Raw genomic sequence first — 18008 nt, 5'->3', positions numbered from 1 at the left:
GTGCTTCCCATGAGCTCTATATTGATGGAAGCACAGGATGCGGCATCATCATATGAGCTGCGTCCTTCAGTTCCACAAGGGCTAGACTCACCTAGGAACGAGTAGATGCACAGTGGTTAGTGTTGAATGTTCAGAAGATGAATCATGAAACAGGTTCTTGCCATTTGGCTATGTAGTGGTGGTGGGCAGAAGCAAATAGGCTTCTAGCAAATGTGTCACTGTCTTGAAAGTGATCCTCGTGCAGGTCCAGCTCTTGTGTTGACAAGAGACTCATTTGGGAAAGACAGGGGTCAACTGAAGATGTCAGGCACGGGCCTGAACTCCACAAGGAGGTACAAGCCCACTGAAAGCAAGAATTCTACCCCTGTTGCTGACAAGCAGTGTTTTGAAAGCTGGATTTGCACCCTTACCTGCCAGGACCATGAATTCTGCTTCGGAGGGCGCACTGGCACTGCTCTGCAGTTGGTGTTCGGCCACACTGGATGTTCTGTGCAGGCAGAAGCACGAACACCAACTGCAAGCTGGTGACTCTGCCCTCTTACTGGGAGAACGTGGTCTGGAGAGAGAAAACAGAGCATGCTGTCAGTCGTGGTGCAGGGTGAGGGAAGAGCTGCACTGAGTCCTTGCCAATAGTTGCCCATTCCCGGCACTGTCTGCTTTCTGCTGAAACACAGCTTAGAAACACGCTCTGTTTCAAACAGCAGAGGATGCTTCCATTCCTACAGCTCAGCCCTCAAGTCCTGCTGGCTACATTCCTCTCAACCATGTCAATCAAGATACAGAGCATGTGAGTAAAGGCTACACAGCCGGACAGGACAGGAGCTGGCAGGCTCATACATATATAATGGACAAAAGTAAAACCAATAAAACCCACCCAACCAATGAAGATAGGGGCTGGAAAGGGAAGTCCTCTTTACCTTTTAGATGGAAAATCAATGACTGTGTGGAAGGTCCCCGGTACAGCTGCGGGACCCTCCTCCACTTCTACATCGCTGCTCCGAGTTGCAGTGGGAGAGCTTCTCTGGCCGCTTATCTGAGCCTGTGCCTCCTGCAGCGTGAGCAGCTTTGCAGCAGGAGACACAGACTTGGGCCCAGCCAGAGAACTGTTCCCTGCAAGGGAAAACCACAGGTAAGACCGAGGATCAGAAAGCAACAGCACAGCCATCCCAGTTCTGCATTTCTCTCAGACTTTCTTTTCCAAGCCACTGGAAGAAGAGGAGCTCAAACTAACTGTGTGCCCAGAGGTATGCTCAGGGCAAAGGACACAGCCATAATTAAAAACAGCTCACTGTACCAAAACAGGTAAACAAAAAGCCTATAAAAACTAGGGGGCTGGGATCTCAGAAAGCTTTGCTGCCATTTCAATCAAGCTTCACCTTCATGAAGAATACATAAACGGCAGTGACAGTTTTCTCCATGTAAGGTTTGGGTTTGGACACACTAAGGACCCAGAAACGGGGAGCCATATTCTAATCTAAGCCCAGACGCCTGCTGTCTCCTCGACAGCAAAAGCATTTTCAAGGGTCTTGGAGAAGGCCTGGATTGGATCAAGCTGTCAGATCCAGATCAAGCTAATGGAGGAAGATGCTCACCCTCTCCCACGGCTGATGTGGATTCGGAGCTGAAGACAACATCTGTGTGGGTTATGATGAACTCCACAACATCTGTCTGTGTCTGCAGCTCCTTACAGGCAGCTTCATTGCCTGCGCAGGCAGACGGGCTCTGCTGGGATCTGAAGAAAAGGCAGATCTTACAAGTCATTTCCCCAAGATCATTTCCCCAAGTCTGAATTTCTGTAGCCAAAAACTGCCAAACTGTGCTCTGGAGACTTCTGCAGTGGGCAAACAGTGATGCCACTGACGAAATTCTCCTGGATTATCAGGGACACAGCAGTCCCAGCAAAACAAGTGAGTAGAAACTGTCATCTAGAAATTGTGCCCCTGGGATTGAAGGAGAGCAGAATTAAGCATTGTGTTGAAATGGAAAAAGAAGTTTACCTTAAGAGGTTTGGAGCCCACACAATTGCTAGATTCTTAGCATCCATGCTGGTGATCGAGCAGTTCCCTGCTAGAGACGCCAGGTGTCTCATTAAATACTGCAGAGTCCTGGAAAAAAAGAGAGGCACATGTTCAGCACCAAAAAGCAACACGTGCTACAGTGCACAAAACAAACCTCCCTTAATGCTAGTTGATGTCATTGCTACCATCCCTGAATATGAAGTAGATAAAACGTTCCCAATGCCACCACGCTGTAGCACCAAGCCCTGCAAAGCACAGCCGCAGCCATCGGCTGCACCAACCGTGCCCCCGTGCCAAGGAACTGACCCAATTAATTGACCCAATGCAGCCTTCAGCCGCTGCAGCGTGCACAGGCATGATGTTGCAGGTGTGAGACAACACCTGGAATCGCATCATCGCCCTCTGAAAGGCAGCAGGGCTGAGCTCAGCAGACCGAGCGCAGCACTGACCTGTAGTGAGGAGCGGGCAGCTGCTGGATGGCATCCTTCATTCTCTGCACCCGCTCCTCCTCTGCAGCACCGGCAGCGTCCTGGAAAAAGGCAAGAAGGGATTCAGACACCAATCAGCATAGATAGCTGCCACAGGTTTGGGAACCATGGGGACAGCGCGCTGGTGGTCAGCACTGATGCAGACTCGATGCCTTCCAAGAGGCATCAGGGGAACACAGCAGCACGCAGCCTGTGCCATCAAGGCCAAGCAGTGCAAGCTCTGGGGGGCTTTACAGCCTGACTGCTCAGTGCAACTCCTTGCAGCAGGCATTCGTCTCTAAGTCCACCTTGCTATTAACCCCATTCTATCAATAGCAGGGGAACAGCAAAGGAAAGGGAATTCTCGCAAGCATTGTGAATAGATTAAATAAGCATTTCCTGGCACCACAAGTGCCATCAGTGAGAGGCAGGATGTGGCAAAGACATGCCTCATGGGGCTAACAGAAAGAAGACCTCAGAGCTGGGGCACTGCTGCAACCACTAGCCAGGACGCCCAGGGAACAGGAATGTGTCTTTATCAAGACACTGCCCTGAGCTTACCAAGAACTTGTCATACAACTGGTCAGTCAGCAGAGGGTTTGGGAGCTCCCTGAAATACATTTTACACAGGGAGCTCACGCTGTGAATTTCCTGGATGCTGAGCTCGGGAACTTGCTCCGTATCGAATTCATGGCTGCAGAGAAGGACACAGAATTGGGCAGAGGGCTTTGAGAAAGACGAAAACAAGTCCAAAGCCACACAAATAACAGTCAGGAAAAGGAAGGGGTTCCTCTGAACGCCCACAGCATGCCACGTGCGCCTACTGACAGCTGTGTAAGTTGCAGCACTCTTACCGTAGTCGCTGGATCTTGGACGCCACACCGGACAGGCGGTATATCCCGCGCACTACGCCACTCTGCTCAATGAACTGAGCACAGCTCTCGAGGACCTGGGGGACTACAGAACAAGAGCCAGCAGTTAGCTCAGCTTCTTACTCAAGTCCTGGTTCAGTCCGTGCTCTTCTCACATCCCATCCACTAAGCAAAGCTGGGCTAATGCTTCTTCCACCTTAGAGGAGAAATCGGGCAGAGATAGCTGTGAGGAAACTGCACCGAGATGTGTTCTTGGCTTTCCAGAAATGCCACGACCTATCAACAGCCCGGAGAAAGTAATTCTGGCAAAGCCACAAACACTGCAAGTCCCATCACAGCTCCCTCTGGAATGGAGGAATCCAATCTCATGACCAGAAGAGCTAGGAAAAGGATGCAGGATGCTCTCTGTGGCCAGAAGGCTTCCTACATTTTCAGGATGAAACAATTGCTAAATATGATCTCCCTTTCACCTTTAGATGCCCAACGGAGGAAGATCTCAGGAATGGGCTGTTCCTTACCATCATGCCCAGAGCGGAGAAGGTGCTCCCCCAGGTCACACCCAAACACCCCTTCCTTCTTTGGCTCCGGCTCTGTCGCTCTCCTGGGGCGGGCCTTCACCAGGGAGCGAAGGAAGGGGATGAGCTTGCCGCGTCTCCTTGGCACTGCACAACAAAACAAAGAATCCAGTTCATTTCAATTTCAGGCTTGGCTCAGTTGGACGAGGCCAAACATAATGCATTTGACAGGGCATGTAACAACGGGAAGAACATTCCCAACAAGGATACGCAAGAACAGATTTTCCCCATCCCTGGAGGTGCCCAAGGAGCTTAATGCAGTACTCTTGCTAAGCTTGCTGAACTTGGGCATTAACAAATTCCCTGAAACCCACATTTTGATCCCATTTTACTAACCCACTTATCAAATGTAACATACGTACCTGGCTCTGGCAATGAATTGAGGAGGGAATCGGGAACTTTTCCGCTGATGAGTTCAACGCAATCACAAGGGAAAAGCCCAACCTGTAATAAGAACAAAAAGACAGGTGGGCATTAGCCCAAGCCCAGAGCCAAAGGGAATGTCCACTGACACTGACACAGGGCAACTGTTTGCATCCAGATGCCATCCTGTGCAGGCAGAGCACCATCAACCTGAGATTCCCGACTCTACTGAAGTTGTGCTTTCTAGTAGGAAATGTGTGCCTACCTCAAAGCCACGCTTGCCTCTCCAAAAGGGGCTCAGCTCCTTTGGTGGCATGTCAACAATGCACACCAGATCTCCGACCTGCAAGAGATTAAAACATCAATCCCAGCTTCAGAAAATCTGGTAGGAAAACACAGCTCAAACGACTGCCTTCTTCTATGCATGACAACAAGGAACGCCTGGAACTGCTTACCTCAAGGGAGAGCTCATTCGGCCCCTGGGCGACGTGGCTCCTAATAACATGGGCTGCCGCAATTGCTGGAACGTTTAAAGATGACACCACACGCTCCAGCTGCGGCTTCCGCATGTTATCAGCCTGCAAAACAGAGAACAGGTCGTGGACAAGAGCTGAGGACAAACCAGGAGGATTTCAAGGTGAGGAGCACATCTGCAGAGAAAGCTGCAGCAAATGCGCTCTATCCTTATCAGGAGCACTTCAGAAGGAGCTGCACGTCTCATCACAGTTATTTCCCTTCCTGGCGTGCATTGCCAGGCCATACAAAGATGCATCTCTCTCTACCCAGACTAATCAGCAATGGCACTGGCGCAGGAGAGTATATCGAGTATATCTGCAGCTCCCTCTGCAGGCTCAACACAGGGAACAAAGACCAGACAGAGCTTCATACTGTACCTCCGTCGCCGCCACCTCAGGCTCACGGCTGATCCCACTGCACGCAGCACCCATCACAGCAAGTGTGAAGACTCTGGAACAGAGCAGAAACACACTTCTGTTTTCTCTATTCACACAGCACAGTATGGACAGACTTCTTCAGAGCTACCCGCGCATACCCTGCGGCAAAACCATGTGGGGGGACAAATCATGGCACGTACCTGGCAGTGAGATCACCTCAAGCTATCTGCAGCAGTTCCTTGTCGCTTTGCTCAGATTATATGAGAGCAAAAGCTGCACCGAGGCAGTGGGCAGAGGGCGAGGAGAGGAGAGAGAAAGAGCAGGTCAGTGAGCAGGGCTGAGACAGTCATGGAATAACACACACAGCACAACCATCCCATCCACTTGCTGCAAGACATGCTGAGTCTCAGGCTACGTGATGCCTGTCCGCCCAGCAACTTTACAATGCTTCCACAACTGAGCAAAGACAATTTAAGAAGCACGGGACAGGTGCCAACTTTACTGATACCCCCTTTGGAACGTGTGTAGCAGGGGAAAATTACATCTGATGGTCAAGAGTAAGCAATACGGTGCTGTGAGCTCAAACAGGCAGCAGTTCTCAACATCTCACTGCCCACCCGTCCATCCCATGCTGGTTAAGCTTACCTACAAGCTGCTGCACACGACGGTGTGAAGAAAAAGCACTAAAGGCACTAACTAACTAACGGAACTAACTAACTAACAGCACTAACTAACTAATGGCACTAACTAACAACACTAACTAACTAACAACACTAACTAAATAACAACACTAACTAACTAACAAAACTAACTAACTAACAAAACTAACTAACTAACAAAACTAACTAACTAACGGCACAAAAGGCACAAGAACCACAACACAACCAACCACTCCGACCACTAGCTCACCCACAAAGGAACACAGAACGCACCGCTCCTCCCCTCATTCCAGCCGCTTATGACATCACCAACGGCCAACAGCCTGGTCCACCATGACCCCCCACAAGGCGGGGAGCCAAGACCACGTGGTCACATCTGATTCCAACACGGCACCACAACATTCCAGGACTCAGTGTGGGCTTGGAATTCAATCCTGGTGTGGCAGCGCAATGGGAGGTGTTAGGGCACAGCTGAAGAGCTGACAGACAACGGACGTTTCCAAAGGAGGGTGTCAGATTAACTCTCAGCATTCACTTGCAGAGCTCTTTGGGATGCTTCAAACCCATTTTCACTGCCTAGCTCATTTCTAGAAAGTCCAGTTGAGAAATGCTCACTTTGTCTGGGGAACGCCTCTATGCATCATGAATGAAAAATAAAATAAAATGGGCACGCGACCCTATGAAACTTACCTCTCTGCTCTTGCTGTCAGCCAGACACCTCAGATGAGCATGACGTGTCCCTGCTCCTGAATGAAGATCCACCCAAGTCTGTGTTCCTCTCTGCTCCATCTCTGGGTCTAAAAGAAACACAGACACAGATGATTACAAGATCCTTTGTGCAGATGAAAGCACAGAGTGCACACGAATTCTCTTTAGCAAGAAATACTACTTGAGAATGCATAGAATCCACACATAAATTTACTTTCTCTTTAACCCTTTTTCCTTTGTACATGATTCCACTATTTATACCCTCAATTAATGATTCATACTGCACATGATGTTATGATGTAGAATATTGACAGCAACAGCACAAAACTATGACAGAATCCACAGACAGTTTTTTGAGAGGTAGTATGAAAGATGAACAGAAAGGAAATAGATTCATTAAAATAACCTTGTTAATCCTCTCCCTGTCAAAAAAGGAAGACTTCTGGGCACTGTTACCAGCAGCTCCTAGAACACCTTGCACCACAAACTGCGGCACATACATTTTCTTCCCACAGGTCCCTCACCTCCCTCATTAGTGTCAGATTCACTCAGGTTAAAATACATGGATCAGAACAGCCATTCAGTTTTGCTTAGGCAGGATCCCACCGCCGGGATGTCTCCCAGTCCCATTCCCTGCTTTTCCCAGCACCAGTTGGGGAAAGGAACAGCAACTGACATCACCTACCCAGACTTCTGCAGGGCCTTCCATTCAGTCACACATCACAGCGAGAAGCAGGAGAGCTCTCGTGGTACAAGAGAGTGGTGGGCTGGAGAAATAAAGGCTGCCTCTAAGATGGTGCTTCAAACAACATGTGGAACTTGACATGAGACATGAAAGACAGGGCTACATGTCCCAAAAGGGGGGAAGTTCCAGTTGCTGCAAGCCATCGAGGTAACCAATAGAGGGGCCCTGACTACAGCCTGGGCGGGGAAAGGGACAATAGAGTATACTGGGCTGTGTGGATTAGGTGGCCTGGCACATCATAATCACAGAAATATAAAGCCTTGGTGGACACTGGTGCACAATGCACCCTAATGCCCTCAAGTCACCAAGGGACACAACCAATATATATCCATGGAGTGACCGGGGCTTCCCAAGAATTGACTATGTTGGAGGCCAAAATAAGCCTCACTGGTAAAAACTGGCAAAAATACCCTATTGTGACTGGTCCAGAGGCTCCATGTATTTTCGGTATCGATATAACTTAGGATAGGATATTTTAAGGATCCCAAGGGGTATCGATGGGCCTTTGGGATAGATCCTGTTTACACAAACGGTGTTAAGCAGCTGTCAGCTTTACCTGGTCTGTCAGATGATACTTCTGCTGTGGGGTTGCTCCAGGTAAAAGACCAAGTGGTACCAATTGCCACCAAAGTGGTACAAGACAGCAGTTCCGCACCAATGGGGACTCATTGCTCCTCATTCACAAGCTAATTCGCCAATCAGAGAATCAGGGAGTGATTAGCAAAACTCACTCTGCTTTTAACAACCACATATGGCCAGTGCGTAAAGCCAATGGAGAATGGAGGCTGACATTGGATTACCGTGGCCTGAATGAATTCACACCTCCATTGAGTTCTGCTGTACCAGACATGCTAGAACTCCAGTATGAACTGGAGTCAAAAGAAGCTAGGTGGTTTGCCACCATTGACATTGCTAATGCCTTCTTTTCCATCCCATTGGCTGCAAAATGTAGGTCACAGTTTGCTTTTACCTGGAGAGCTGTTCAGTATACCTGGAACCGTTTACCTCAAGGGTGGAAGCACAGCCCAACCATTTCCATTGGTTGATTCAAGCTGTCTTGGAACAGGGTAATGCTCCTGAACACTTGCAGTATATTCATGATATTGTCGTGTGGGGCCATACAGCAGCAGAGGTTTTCAAGAAAGGAAAACAGATAATCCAAATTCTTTTGCAAGCTGGTTTTGCCATTAAGCGCAGCAAGGTGAAGGGGCCTGCCCAGGAAATCCAGTTCTTAGGTGTAAAACGGCAAGATGGGCATCGACACATCCCAGCAGATGTGACTGACAAAATCACTGCTATGTCTCCGCCCACCAACAAGACAGAGACCCAATCTTTTCTGGCAGTAGTGGGCTTTTGGAGAATGCATGTCCCAAACTACAGCCACATAGTGAGCCCCCTCTATTAAGTAACACAGAAGAAGAATAATTTCTCATGGGGTCCTGAGCAGCAGCAGGCTTTTGAGCAGATAAAACAAGAGATAGCCCATGCTGTGGCCTTGGGGCCAGTACAGACAGGACAGGATGTGAAGAACATCCTCTACACTGATGCTGGAGAGAAAGGTCCCACTTGGAGTTTGTGGCAAAGAGCTTCAGGAGAGACCCGAGGCCGACCCCTGGGATTCTGGAGTCGAGCATATAAAGGGTCTGAGGAGCGCTACACTCCAACTGAGAAAGAAGATCTTAGCCGTGTATGAGGGGGTTCGGGCTGCTTCTGAAGTAGTTGGGAAAGAGGTTCAGCTCCTTCTAGTACCTCGTTTGCCTGCAGCCCCCCCTGTCATGGACACAGGTAGGTTTTTGTTTAAACCGTGACAACTACCCAGAATGCAGCATCAGGGAATTTTTGCCTAGAACTTTAGAGAACTATTTTTAACTCAGAAAGGTCAGAGATAGAAAGTTCACACTGATTTCTGGGTCACCAGCCTCACCTTACATCAGCATTTTTGGTTTTTAAATAATACATGAAGTTCTCAGTGGCTCTACTTGGTAGTTCTTTCCCTTTCCATGCAGCTCGCTCTGTGCATGGCTTGTGAACCGCTATTCAGGCCAGACAGCTGCAGCCCCAAAGACCTGCCATAAATGTACAAATTCTACCAAGATAATGTCTTGGTAGTGGAGAAACAGGATGCGCAGTCACATGGCTCTCACACATACCTTGTACAACCAGCTTGGCTCTGGACTGGGCATCACCAATGTCACAGGTGTACACGTCACTGTCACTTTTCTCCAGATTTCTTATGGTCAGCTGCAGGTCTCGTCCTTTCTGTGCCATCTCGTATTTCCTGCCAGGCCTGAGCTCAGCAATGCCTTTCCTCCATATGACGGAGGATGCGGCTTTCTCACTCTGACATGTAAAAACTGCAGTTCCACTTCCTTCAATTTTCAGATCTGAAAGTTCCTTGATAAAGTAATTAGGTTTTTCTGGAAGGAAAAAAGGCGGATGAGGGTGTAGGACAAAGGGATTTGTTACCCCAACAAGTCCCAAGCATACAGAGGTGTCCTGAATCTCCTTTGCCCTCACTTCTAGAACATCACATAGAGATGAAAAGAGTCTAAGAAGACCACAGAGTCCACCCATTTACATAGGCTTGATCATTCCAGAAGATATCTGGAAAGTTTCATACCATTATACATGCGCTGGTAGGATCTCATCTGATCAACTGCATATAGTTTTGATTACACATATTCAATACAGACTAATTCAGATTGCCATCTTTTCTTGGCTCACTTAGACCCAAGATCATAGAATCATAGAATGATCACAGAATCATAGAGTGACCTGGGTTGAAAAGGACCTCAAAGATCATCTAGTTTCAAACCCCCTGCCAATGGGCCACCAACCACCAGACCAGGCTGCCCAGATCCACATCACACTGGAGAATCATTCAGTTTCCAGATTATTTTAAGGAAAAGATTTTAAGGCTGATGTCCTGCCCTGCTGCTGCTGTCTTATCCTCCAGCTGTTTTGTTACCTCAGTAGGTTTTTCTGAAAGAAAACATGCTTTTTGAGTAACATACACTTAGGGTAGGATGCCGCTCTCAAAATACACGCATCTACATGCAGGAGTACAGTTAGAGAGGCACTTGCAACAGAGGCCATCCTACAGCCAGCAGTAATCTGCAAAGTACAGACAATAGAATTCCAGGCACCATTAATTCTCTCTTAAATCTACCCCATTGAGGATGATGAACCATGTCTGAAAACTGCCTCTTCCTTCTCTCCACTGATCACACTGGGAGCCTCAGATGATGCTCTCAGATGCACATGTCCTAGATAGGAATTTGTTGTACAGCTAGATGATGTGAAGGCCATCCCTTCAGCTTATACTTAGAGGATATTTGCTCCCACAGTTCCCTCAACAGATCATTCCTGATTTACTGGTAATGGAACAAGCTGTAGTGAGATGCCCATTTCCAACACTACCCCAGTGCTTTGGGTAGTTCTCACATTTGTGTCAAATGGTTCCTCCTTTTACTTATTTTTAAGAGAAATTCTCAGTGCTTCAAGGTTCAAGTAGAAGGTTGCTATTCACTTTAACCATATTATGAGTTAGCTCTCACAACAATCTTATCAGGAGACAGCTGAAGGAATCAGACCCCAGAATCTCTCCCATCTCATTACCTTTCACAGACAAAGAGGCTTTGGAGGTTAGACCACGGGCAATAAAAACGACTTCCCCAGAGTCAGTAGGAGTCACACTTTTGATAAGGAGAGTCTCTTACCAACCCACGTTAGAAGCTTTAAATCGCCCACCACTTTCCACTCTGCTTCCATACAGTGACCACTTGAACTCATCAATGCTTTCATGGGACAGAATGCATTCAAAAGTGCAATCTTCTACCTCCTGGATTTCAGTGTTTTTCAGCCGTTTGGTAATGCCAATATTCAGCTCTGGAAGATAAGAGATATGTTAGTATGAGGTTTATATGGAGAAAAGGCATTTGTGACTGACGTGAGTAGCAGGACTGGTGTTTTAACTCAGGATTTGCAGATCATGGATGCGTTCCTCACTGATGTATTCTCTAAGACATTCTCCACTCAGAATCACCAGAAAGCTATAAAAAAAAAGAGACGTGAATCTCTTGGGTTTGCTCTGGAAGAACTACAAGGAGAGCAGCTCAGTCCATGGAGCAGAATGAAGATTCAATGAGCTACAGAGGGAAAAACCTAACAGAGAGGACAACTCTAGGATGCTGCGTGAGAAAAAGGGTTTTGCCTATGACAAGAAATTAAATGTTTATATTAGCTAATTTGTTACCACCCTACCTCTACTGGTGTTCAAACCATTTCTACATTTTAGGGATGTTTAGAAAGGAAACATTTCCAGGACATTCTTGACGTGTCTGGTGATATTCATGGCAAAAGGAGATACATTTACATCAAAAGCAATGGGAATTTTCCAGACATCACTGTGCTAAATTGCAGAAATACACTTCTATTGTAGAAACAATTAAGGCTCGTGGGGGAATAGGTGTAAGACATAGTGACCACACTGAATGTGCTTTCAGCACTCCTTTACTTTCCACAGTACTTACCCTGAACGCCGACATTTGACTTGGCAACATCAGTGCCAATATCACAGGTATATAAACCTGCATCTGACTTCTCGAGGTCATGGATAAGGAGACATAGGGTCTTCCCAGACTGTAGCAGCTCATACTTGTTGCCAGAAGTGAGCACAACACCGTCCTGTTTCCACACTGGTTTGACCTTCTCTTTAGAGGCTTTGCATTCCAATTTAATCACACCCTGCTCCTCACCAAAAACATCATCCAAGGACTTCATGAAGACAGCAGGCTTCTCTGCAATTAAACAGGCAAAACAGAACAACGTGATACAGAAGTTGAGACATTTCCAGTTGCTTTCAGATTTTTAAAGAGGGATCAATAAATCTTTACCAGTACTGACAACAACAATATAGATACTAAAGCGGTTTCATGTCTGTTGACTGAATATGCTTTATGGAATTCTGAACTAATCAGTAGGAGAATACAGGGAATAGGAGGAACAGCCTGCATTGCCGTGGGTGGGACTGATAGCATATGAAGTAATTGGGATGCAGCTATTCTAAAGCTGGAGAGCTGGCATTGACCTCACGTGCTGCAGAGCTCATACAGCAGGCCAAAGTATTAAGAGGATAAGCTGCTGAACACTTTTGATTTTCCCCTTTTATTGACTCCTTTTATCTATCTTCTATTTCACACATCAGATGTTTATACTGGGGAAAAAACTTCCACCAAATGCAAAAGAAAGGAGAAAGAGGAAATCCTTCAAACTCTGAGCGCATAGAGTAAAAGAGCTTAATTGCTGGGGAGAGCAGATTAGAATCACAGTATCCTTAAAATTGGAAGAGACCCTTCAAGGCCATCTAGCCCAGCTCCCCTGCAATAAACAGGGACATTCACAGCTAGATCGGGTTGCTCACAGCCTGGTCATTAGTCATTCCAGACACAAAACACACATTGAATGATCTCTCCCTGCAGTCATATATCCTTGGAGACAACAGCATTGACACTGCATGTTACTGAAGCAGTAAAAGAAATTGCTCCTGTAACACTCCTTGTGTTAAGTAAAATGATGATAAAAAGCAATGGAATGATTTTGCAGGACACCAAAATCATCCTACTTCGTTGACATCTGTTGCAATGGAACCTTCCACTGGAAGTTCAGTCAACAGACATGAAACTGATGACTTGTCACCCCAGAGAGGTGAGCTTTAGAAGCAGGATTGCTTCACAATAGAATGAACTGGAGCTCCTTAGCATCTCTTACATCCAGGAGGGCTGTGATCAAACCCACCTATCACCTTCAGGCGCGCGCTTTCTGACACCTTGTCTGACTTCACTGTCACTGTGCCAGCATCCTCAGGCTTAACCTGCTTCATTGTCAGTGTGCAGCAATTGCCAACGTTCTTGATGTCATTGTAATTGTTGGTGTAAAGGAGGTTGCCATTCAGGAACCATTCCACGTCCTCGTCATCATGGGACAGCTCGCAGGAGAAGACAGCAGCAGCTCTCTTCTTCAATTTCCACATCCTGCAGCTGCTTCGTTACTTCTGCGTTGCGGGCTGTGGGGAAACAAGGTGAACTGTTACCACTGTTACTATAAATCAAACTGGGATGTGGTAGAATGGCTGGACTAGATGATCTTTGTGTAATCTTCTCAGTGAAGATTATACATTTATAAAGTTAGCAGGAGAGAATGGCAGAAATAAACCTCGAGAAGAGAAATCTGAGGTGAAATAGGACATGGAAGAGGCCACCCTCCCTGCTCATACCTTCAGCTGTCAGCGTGGCCTCAGTCTCTGCAATTCCTGCCTTGCACTTGTACACACCAGCATCATTGGGCTTCAGCTTCAGAATCTTGAGCTCTGCTGAAAGCTTAACCCTCTTGATCTTGTACTTCTCAGAGGGCTCAATGGGTGTGTGGCCCTTGAACCATTTCACAACCTTTGGAGAAGGCCTGAAGTCACAGGACAGGATGACAGAATGACGTTCCAAAGCTGTCTTGTCCTCCAACTTCCTGGTGATTTGTATATGGTAATCTGAAAAGCAGGGGTGGAAGAGAAGAAAGGATGAGGACAATTGGAAGAAGAGGAAAGTCTCTTGTGTGTATTCCATTCCAATTAATCTCATGTTCACAATGGTTCTTTGAACCACTCCAAAGATAAAACAAACGACTGCCTATAGGGAATGCCATTGACTACATTTCTATAAAGTAATACTGTATATTATCTACCAAATGCAAGGTCCAGCTCTTGTTTTGTGCTTATTAAATTGCTCCCAGTTGAGGCTTTTACTCAAATAAGTGTGAGTTGAAAATATAACAAGTGCTTTAGCATGTGAATGGATAATCTTACGCTGGGGACAACAGCAGATAAAAAGCCTGGAAGTTTCTTTCAGATGAAATCAATGACAAACTGCATCAAATTTAGGTGCTACCAAACTTAAACTTGTCTACTTCAGAAATACAATTAATTTCACCTGATTTGACTTCTTTGCTATAGCCAAGGACAAAACCTCAGCTCTGTAGATCTGAATAGTAAGCACATCACAACTATTCAAACAGATCTTTTACTGAGACGCAGCTGTCTCATTTAGTGTCCAACGACTTTTAAATGGAAATGGAGCAGAACCTCCAGAAAACACACACAATATTTCAAAGACACCAGTGAAGGAAGACTGTACATTAATTAATTCTTCATCTTCATGATGTATACCAAGCCAGGATATGTTACCTCTGATGAGCAGATTGGCTGTGGATTTGGATTTGCCAACTGAGAACTGAATGGTGCCTGTCATATCAGTGGTGGTTTTCGGTATGGTCAGCCGGTGGATGATGCCTTCTTGCTGCATATTCAAGTTTCTTCCAGCCTGTAAGACTTCCCCACGTAGATACCACTTGGGAGGTTTCACAGAAGGAATGGATACTTCGCATTCAAATTTGGCTTCTTCAGGCTCAGTCACATCCTCATCACACAGCTCCTTTACTAGATTAATGGATTGCTCTTTAAGAAGGATGGAACAGGAGAAAGCAGAGATTTAGAAGGAATGTAAAAAACCCTTACATTATCACCCTACTTACTCACGTCAGCATTACTGCAAAAGAACACTACACCTATCAGCTCAAAATGCCTTAAAACATCATTAAAAATAATAGAAAGGAATGTTGTTAAGAAGACAGACAATAAGACTGACAACCTGAAGAGAGCCCAGATCTTCTGATTCCCAGTCCAACATCCAAATCAAACCATGACCTTCCCATCCCGATATCAAACTCCTCGCATTCCGAAATGGAATAGAGGTTCAATGAAACACGGATGTTGATAATTACTTTGGTTAAATACAGCAACTTAGCTCTGAACAACAAGTTTTCTCCTAGTAAAGGTCTCTGTAGCTCAAATGTAATGACTCAACTTAGGAGAAATTCATTTTCCAGGATGTTCTTGCCCTTATAATTGTAACAGTGGCAAAGCTGGGGACTGAACTCTTGAGTACTGTGCTAACTCAAATGTCTCCCTTTTCTTTATCACACTTAACATCATATATATACCCTAACATTGTATATATTAAAAAAAACAAAACTGTGCTCTTTTCAAACAGACAGAGAAAATGAAGAAAAAGTCAAGCTATGTTTTTATCCCTCAACGTTCAAACACAAATCTGAAGTCTAGAGGTAGAAAATCAACCTCCTAAGAAAATAATCTGTTTTACTTAGCAAAAGTAAATCCCAAAAGACAAGCTGGATATTTTGTGGGCAGAAAGGTAGGTAGCTAGGAGTTTTTATTTCTGTGAAAGGTTCTGGTGGTGTTTAACTTCCTTGACATTAAAGCAAAAGTTGTTGGCTGGTTTATAACATAAGATAATTTAAGCAAAATCGTCATCAGAAGCATAATTACCTTTCACTGTAAGATGGGCACTTTTTCTGCTACAGATTTTATTTCTGCTGCATCCTTGACTTGGACACGTGTGTAAGTCAGCGAGTAGGTCCTTCCTGAAGCAGAGAACCACAGAGTCACTAAGGCTGGAAAAGACCACTAAGGTCATCTAGTCCAACCGCCAACTCATCCCTACCAAACTGTGCTCTTGAGAGCAAACCCACAACTACACTTGGCTTCCTTGAGCAAAGAGCTCTGAGGCACATGGCCAGGCTGAGCATCATCCATCTGGTTTCACAGCATCACTGCCTGTTCTCTCATGTCAATGAAACCACCCATTCCCCCATATCCACATCCCCACCAAAGCAGAATCTAAACATGGCTTCTACAAGGACTGACCGAATGCGGCCGCCGTCACCTTCAAAGTACCTGATACAGAAGGATCACACTCACTGTCAGACAAAACCTCTTTGGAGAGGTGAACTGACTGACCTGTTCACCCCCACTTTGGAAAGAACTGCACTCATTTCCTACCTGCTCCTGGCAGTGTGGGATGGTGGGATAGCATCACACTTCCCACACTAAGCTTCCCACCTGTCACTTGTTCCACCGTAACCTCAGTCCCAAAACAAAAGGGGAACTCCCTTCTGAACCTTCTTCACTTCATTTCAGATGTCCTTTCTGTTTGATCTCCAACCAACCCCCCACTCAGGAGAAAGATCCCCCTCTTACACCCTACCATCTTGCCGCATTCTGATGTTGTCATCAGCCTTCAGCTTGTTGTCCTCTTTGTACCACTGGCTCTGAACCTCATTGTGTGAAATCTCACAGACAAAAGATGCACTCCCATACTCATTCACTTCCGCATCTTCCACTGGTTTCACAATCTTGATATCTCCAGCTGTGAAACACTAGAGATATATTTGTCAGGGTATTTCCAGAACTGAGTCAAGCATCTTTTCCTTACACATACTTGCATAGAAAATAAGTAGGATTATGTTTTATTCTAAACCATCATCCATTCCTGCGTCATTTCTCTCTTCAACACAGTAAATGCATTATTGGCCTTGAACTTAAACATAGACTTACTAGCTACAATGGAGCTCCCTGCAAACAGTTTTCATGGAAACCAGAATCTCATTTATTCTAAAACCTTTCAAGCAAAATTAAGGGTAGAAAAACAATAGAATGGAATGAATCTTTAAGGTCATTTAGTTCCAATCCCACTGCTATAGGCAGGGACACCTCCCTCCAGACCAACTCTTCTCCTCAGGGTCAAGGCTTCTCTCAAATCATTCTCCTCTAAGCCTGTGCCTGTGCTTGGCATTGCCCTGACCCAGGTGCAGGGCCTTGGACTTGGCCACACTCAAGTTCATGAGGCTGCCAAGGGCCCACCTCTCCAGCCTGTCCAGGTCCCTCTGGGTAGCATCCCTTCCCTCTAGCACATCAACAGCACCGCTCAGCTTGGTGTCATCTGCAGACTTGCTGAGGCTGCATTTGATTCCACTGGCCATGTTGCCTACAAAAATGTTAAAGAAAACTGGTAACAACACCACCTTCCACCATGGAAAACTAGGCAGAACTCTACAATGTCATGTCACTACAAACCTGTCTGAACCATTGGCTTCTCTGCATGCTCATCACTAGTCTCTCCTTAGCTTGTGTGCCCACAATGTATGGGGAATGTCAGCTAGAAATCTTACCTAGGGGACATTTTTGCTTCAAAATCCCTTGAACATCACACAATCCCTTTTAACTCTCCAGGTCTGCACTTCTTTATGTCAGAATCAGCTCATATTTCTGTGCTACTATTTCCCTTTCCTTCTGAAGGGCCTGGATACAACTTGGATTAACCTCAGGAGCAGAGTTCCTGCATAAAACAGCCAGTGCTGAAACACCAACCCAACCTGGTTGCAGACTGAGAGAGAAAATGAGAGTTCACCAAACTCATGGGACAGAACAGATGTTCATGTTCATGCTAACACTGAACCCAAGTGGCCACATGAGGACAGCATCTAGTAGGAAATCAGATAAAAGCATCCTTTCAGACGTCCCTTTGGAAGGTGGCATCTACCAGGGCACAGCAGACCCGTCTGTTCAGTAACCAGTCTGATACATCAGAGCCAGCTGATGAACTACAAACTGGGGTTTAACCAGTGCAACACACGGAGGGAAAATCTGTCTTGAGCATAAAGAAGAAAGAGAAAGGTATCCAAAATGACTAACCAAGAAATGCCCAAACTGCCCATGAAGCATTTCTTCCTGTGGTGCAAAACACCACAAGAGGATTTATTTGCTCTTTCATTTAAACATACCATGAACCTTTAGGGTAGC

General features: G+C 46.0%; 3 protein-coding genes across 4 annotated transcripts in view; all 3 read right to left on the bottom strand.

The window, feature by feature from the left end:
- Window positions 1-224: 224 nt before the first annotated feature.
- LOC107306151 (rho GTPase-activating protein 32-like) overlaps window positions 225-18008 on the bottom strand; it is a 38790-nt gene continuing 21006 nt past the window's right edge. The window contains exons 1-15 of one of the 2 annotated variants that reach the window (XM_085530612.1): window positions 9451-9713; window positions 6538-6644; window positions 5389-5461; window positions 5189-5261; window positions 4751-4873; window positions 4561-4638; window positions 4295-4376; window positions 3876-4019; window positions 3340-3442; window positions 3047-3179; window positions 2468-2547; window positions 1998-2105; window positions 1593-1732; window positions 918-1110; window positions 225-556 (exon numbers count right to left, since the gene is read on the bottom strand). In XM_085530612.1, coding sequence (XP_085386738.1) covers window positions 304-556; window positions 918-1110; window positions 1593-1732; window positions 1998-2105; window positions 2468-2547; window positions 3047-3179; window positions 3340-3442; window positions 3876-4019; window positions 4295-4376; window positions 4561-4638; window positions 4751-4873; window positions 5189-5242 — 1491 coding nt within the window. In that variant the 5' untranslated portion in view covers window positions 5243-5261; window positions 5389-5461; window positions 6538-6644; window positions 9451-9713 and the 3' untranslated portion in view covers window positions 225-303. Of the gene's footprint in view, window positions 557-917; window positions 1111-1592; window positions 1733-1997; window positions 2106-2467; window positions 2548-3046; window positions 3180-3339; window positions 3443-3875; window positions 4020-4294; window positions 4377-4560; window positions 4639-4750; window positions 4874-5188; window positions 5262-5388; window positions 5462-6537; window positions 6645-9450; window positions 9714-18008 lie in introns of those variants that run through there. The other variant, XM_085530613.1, reaches the window with a different exon arrangement.
- Window positions 10214-12184, bottom strand: LOC146753547 (obscurin-like). Its single transcript, XM_085530190.1, has 3 exons — window positions 11833-12184; window positions 11020-11188; window positions 10214-10282 (listed from the first exon to the last, which is right to left on the bottom strand). Coding segments are annotated over exons 1-3 (420 nt in total). The 5' UTR covers window positions 12083-12184; the 3' UTR covers window positions 10214-10281.
- Window positions 12915-17350, bottom strand: LOC146753546 (myosin-binding protein H-like). Its single transcript, XM_085529245.1, has 5 exons — window positions 16414-17350; window positions 15696-15790; window positions 14535-14804; window positions 13575-13841; window positions 12915-12955 (listed from the first exon to the last, which is right to left on the bottom strand). Exons 3-5 carry the CDS (start codon window positions 14650-14652, stop codon window positions 12915-12917), a joined length of 426 nt encoding a protein of 141 aa, XP_085385371.1. The 5' UTR covers window positions 14653-14804; window positions 15696-15790; window positions 16414-17350.

Source organism: Coturnix japonica, chromosome Z (genome assembly GCF_054131305.1).
Source record: "Coturnix japonica strain WE chromosome Z, WE-NBRP24, whole genome shotgun sequence".
In the NCBI taxonomy this organism is placed as follows: Eukaryota; Metazoa; Chordata; class Aves; order Galliformes; family Phasianidae; genus Coturnix; species Coturnix japonica.
Note: the sequence above shows the minus strand (reverse complement) of the source record. Positions and strands in the feature narration are given on the sequence as shown.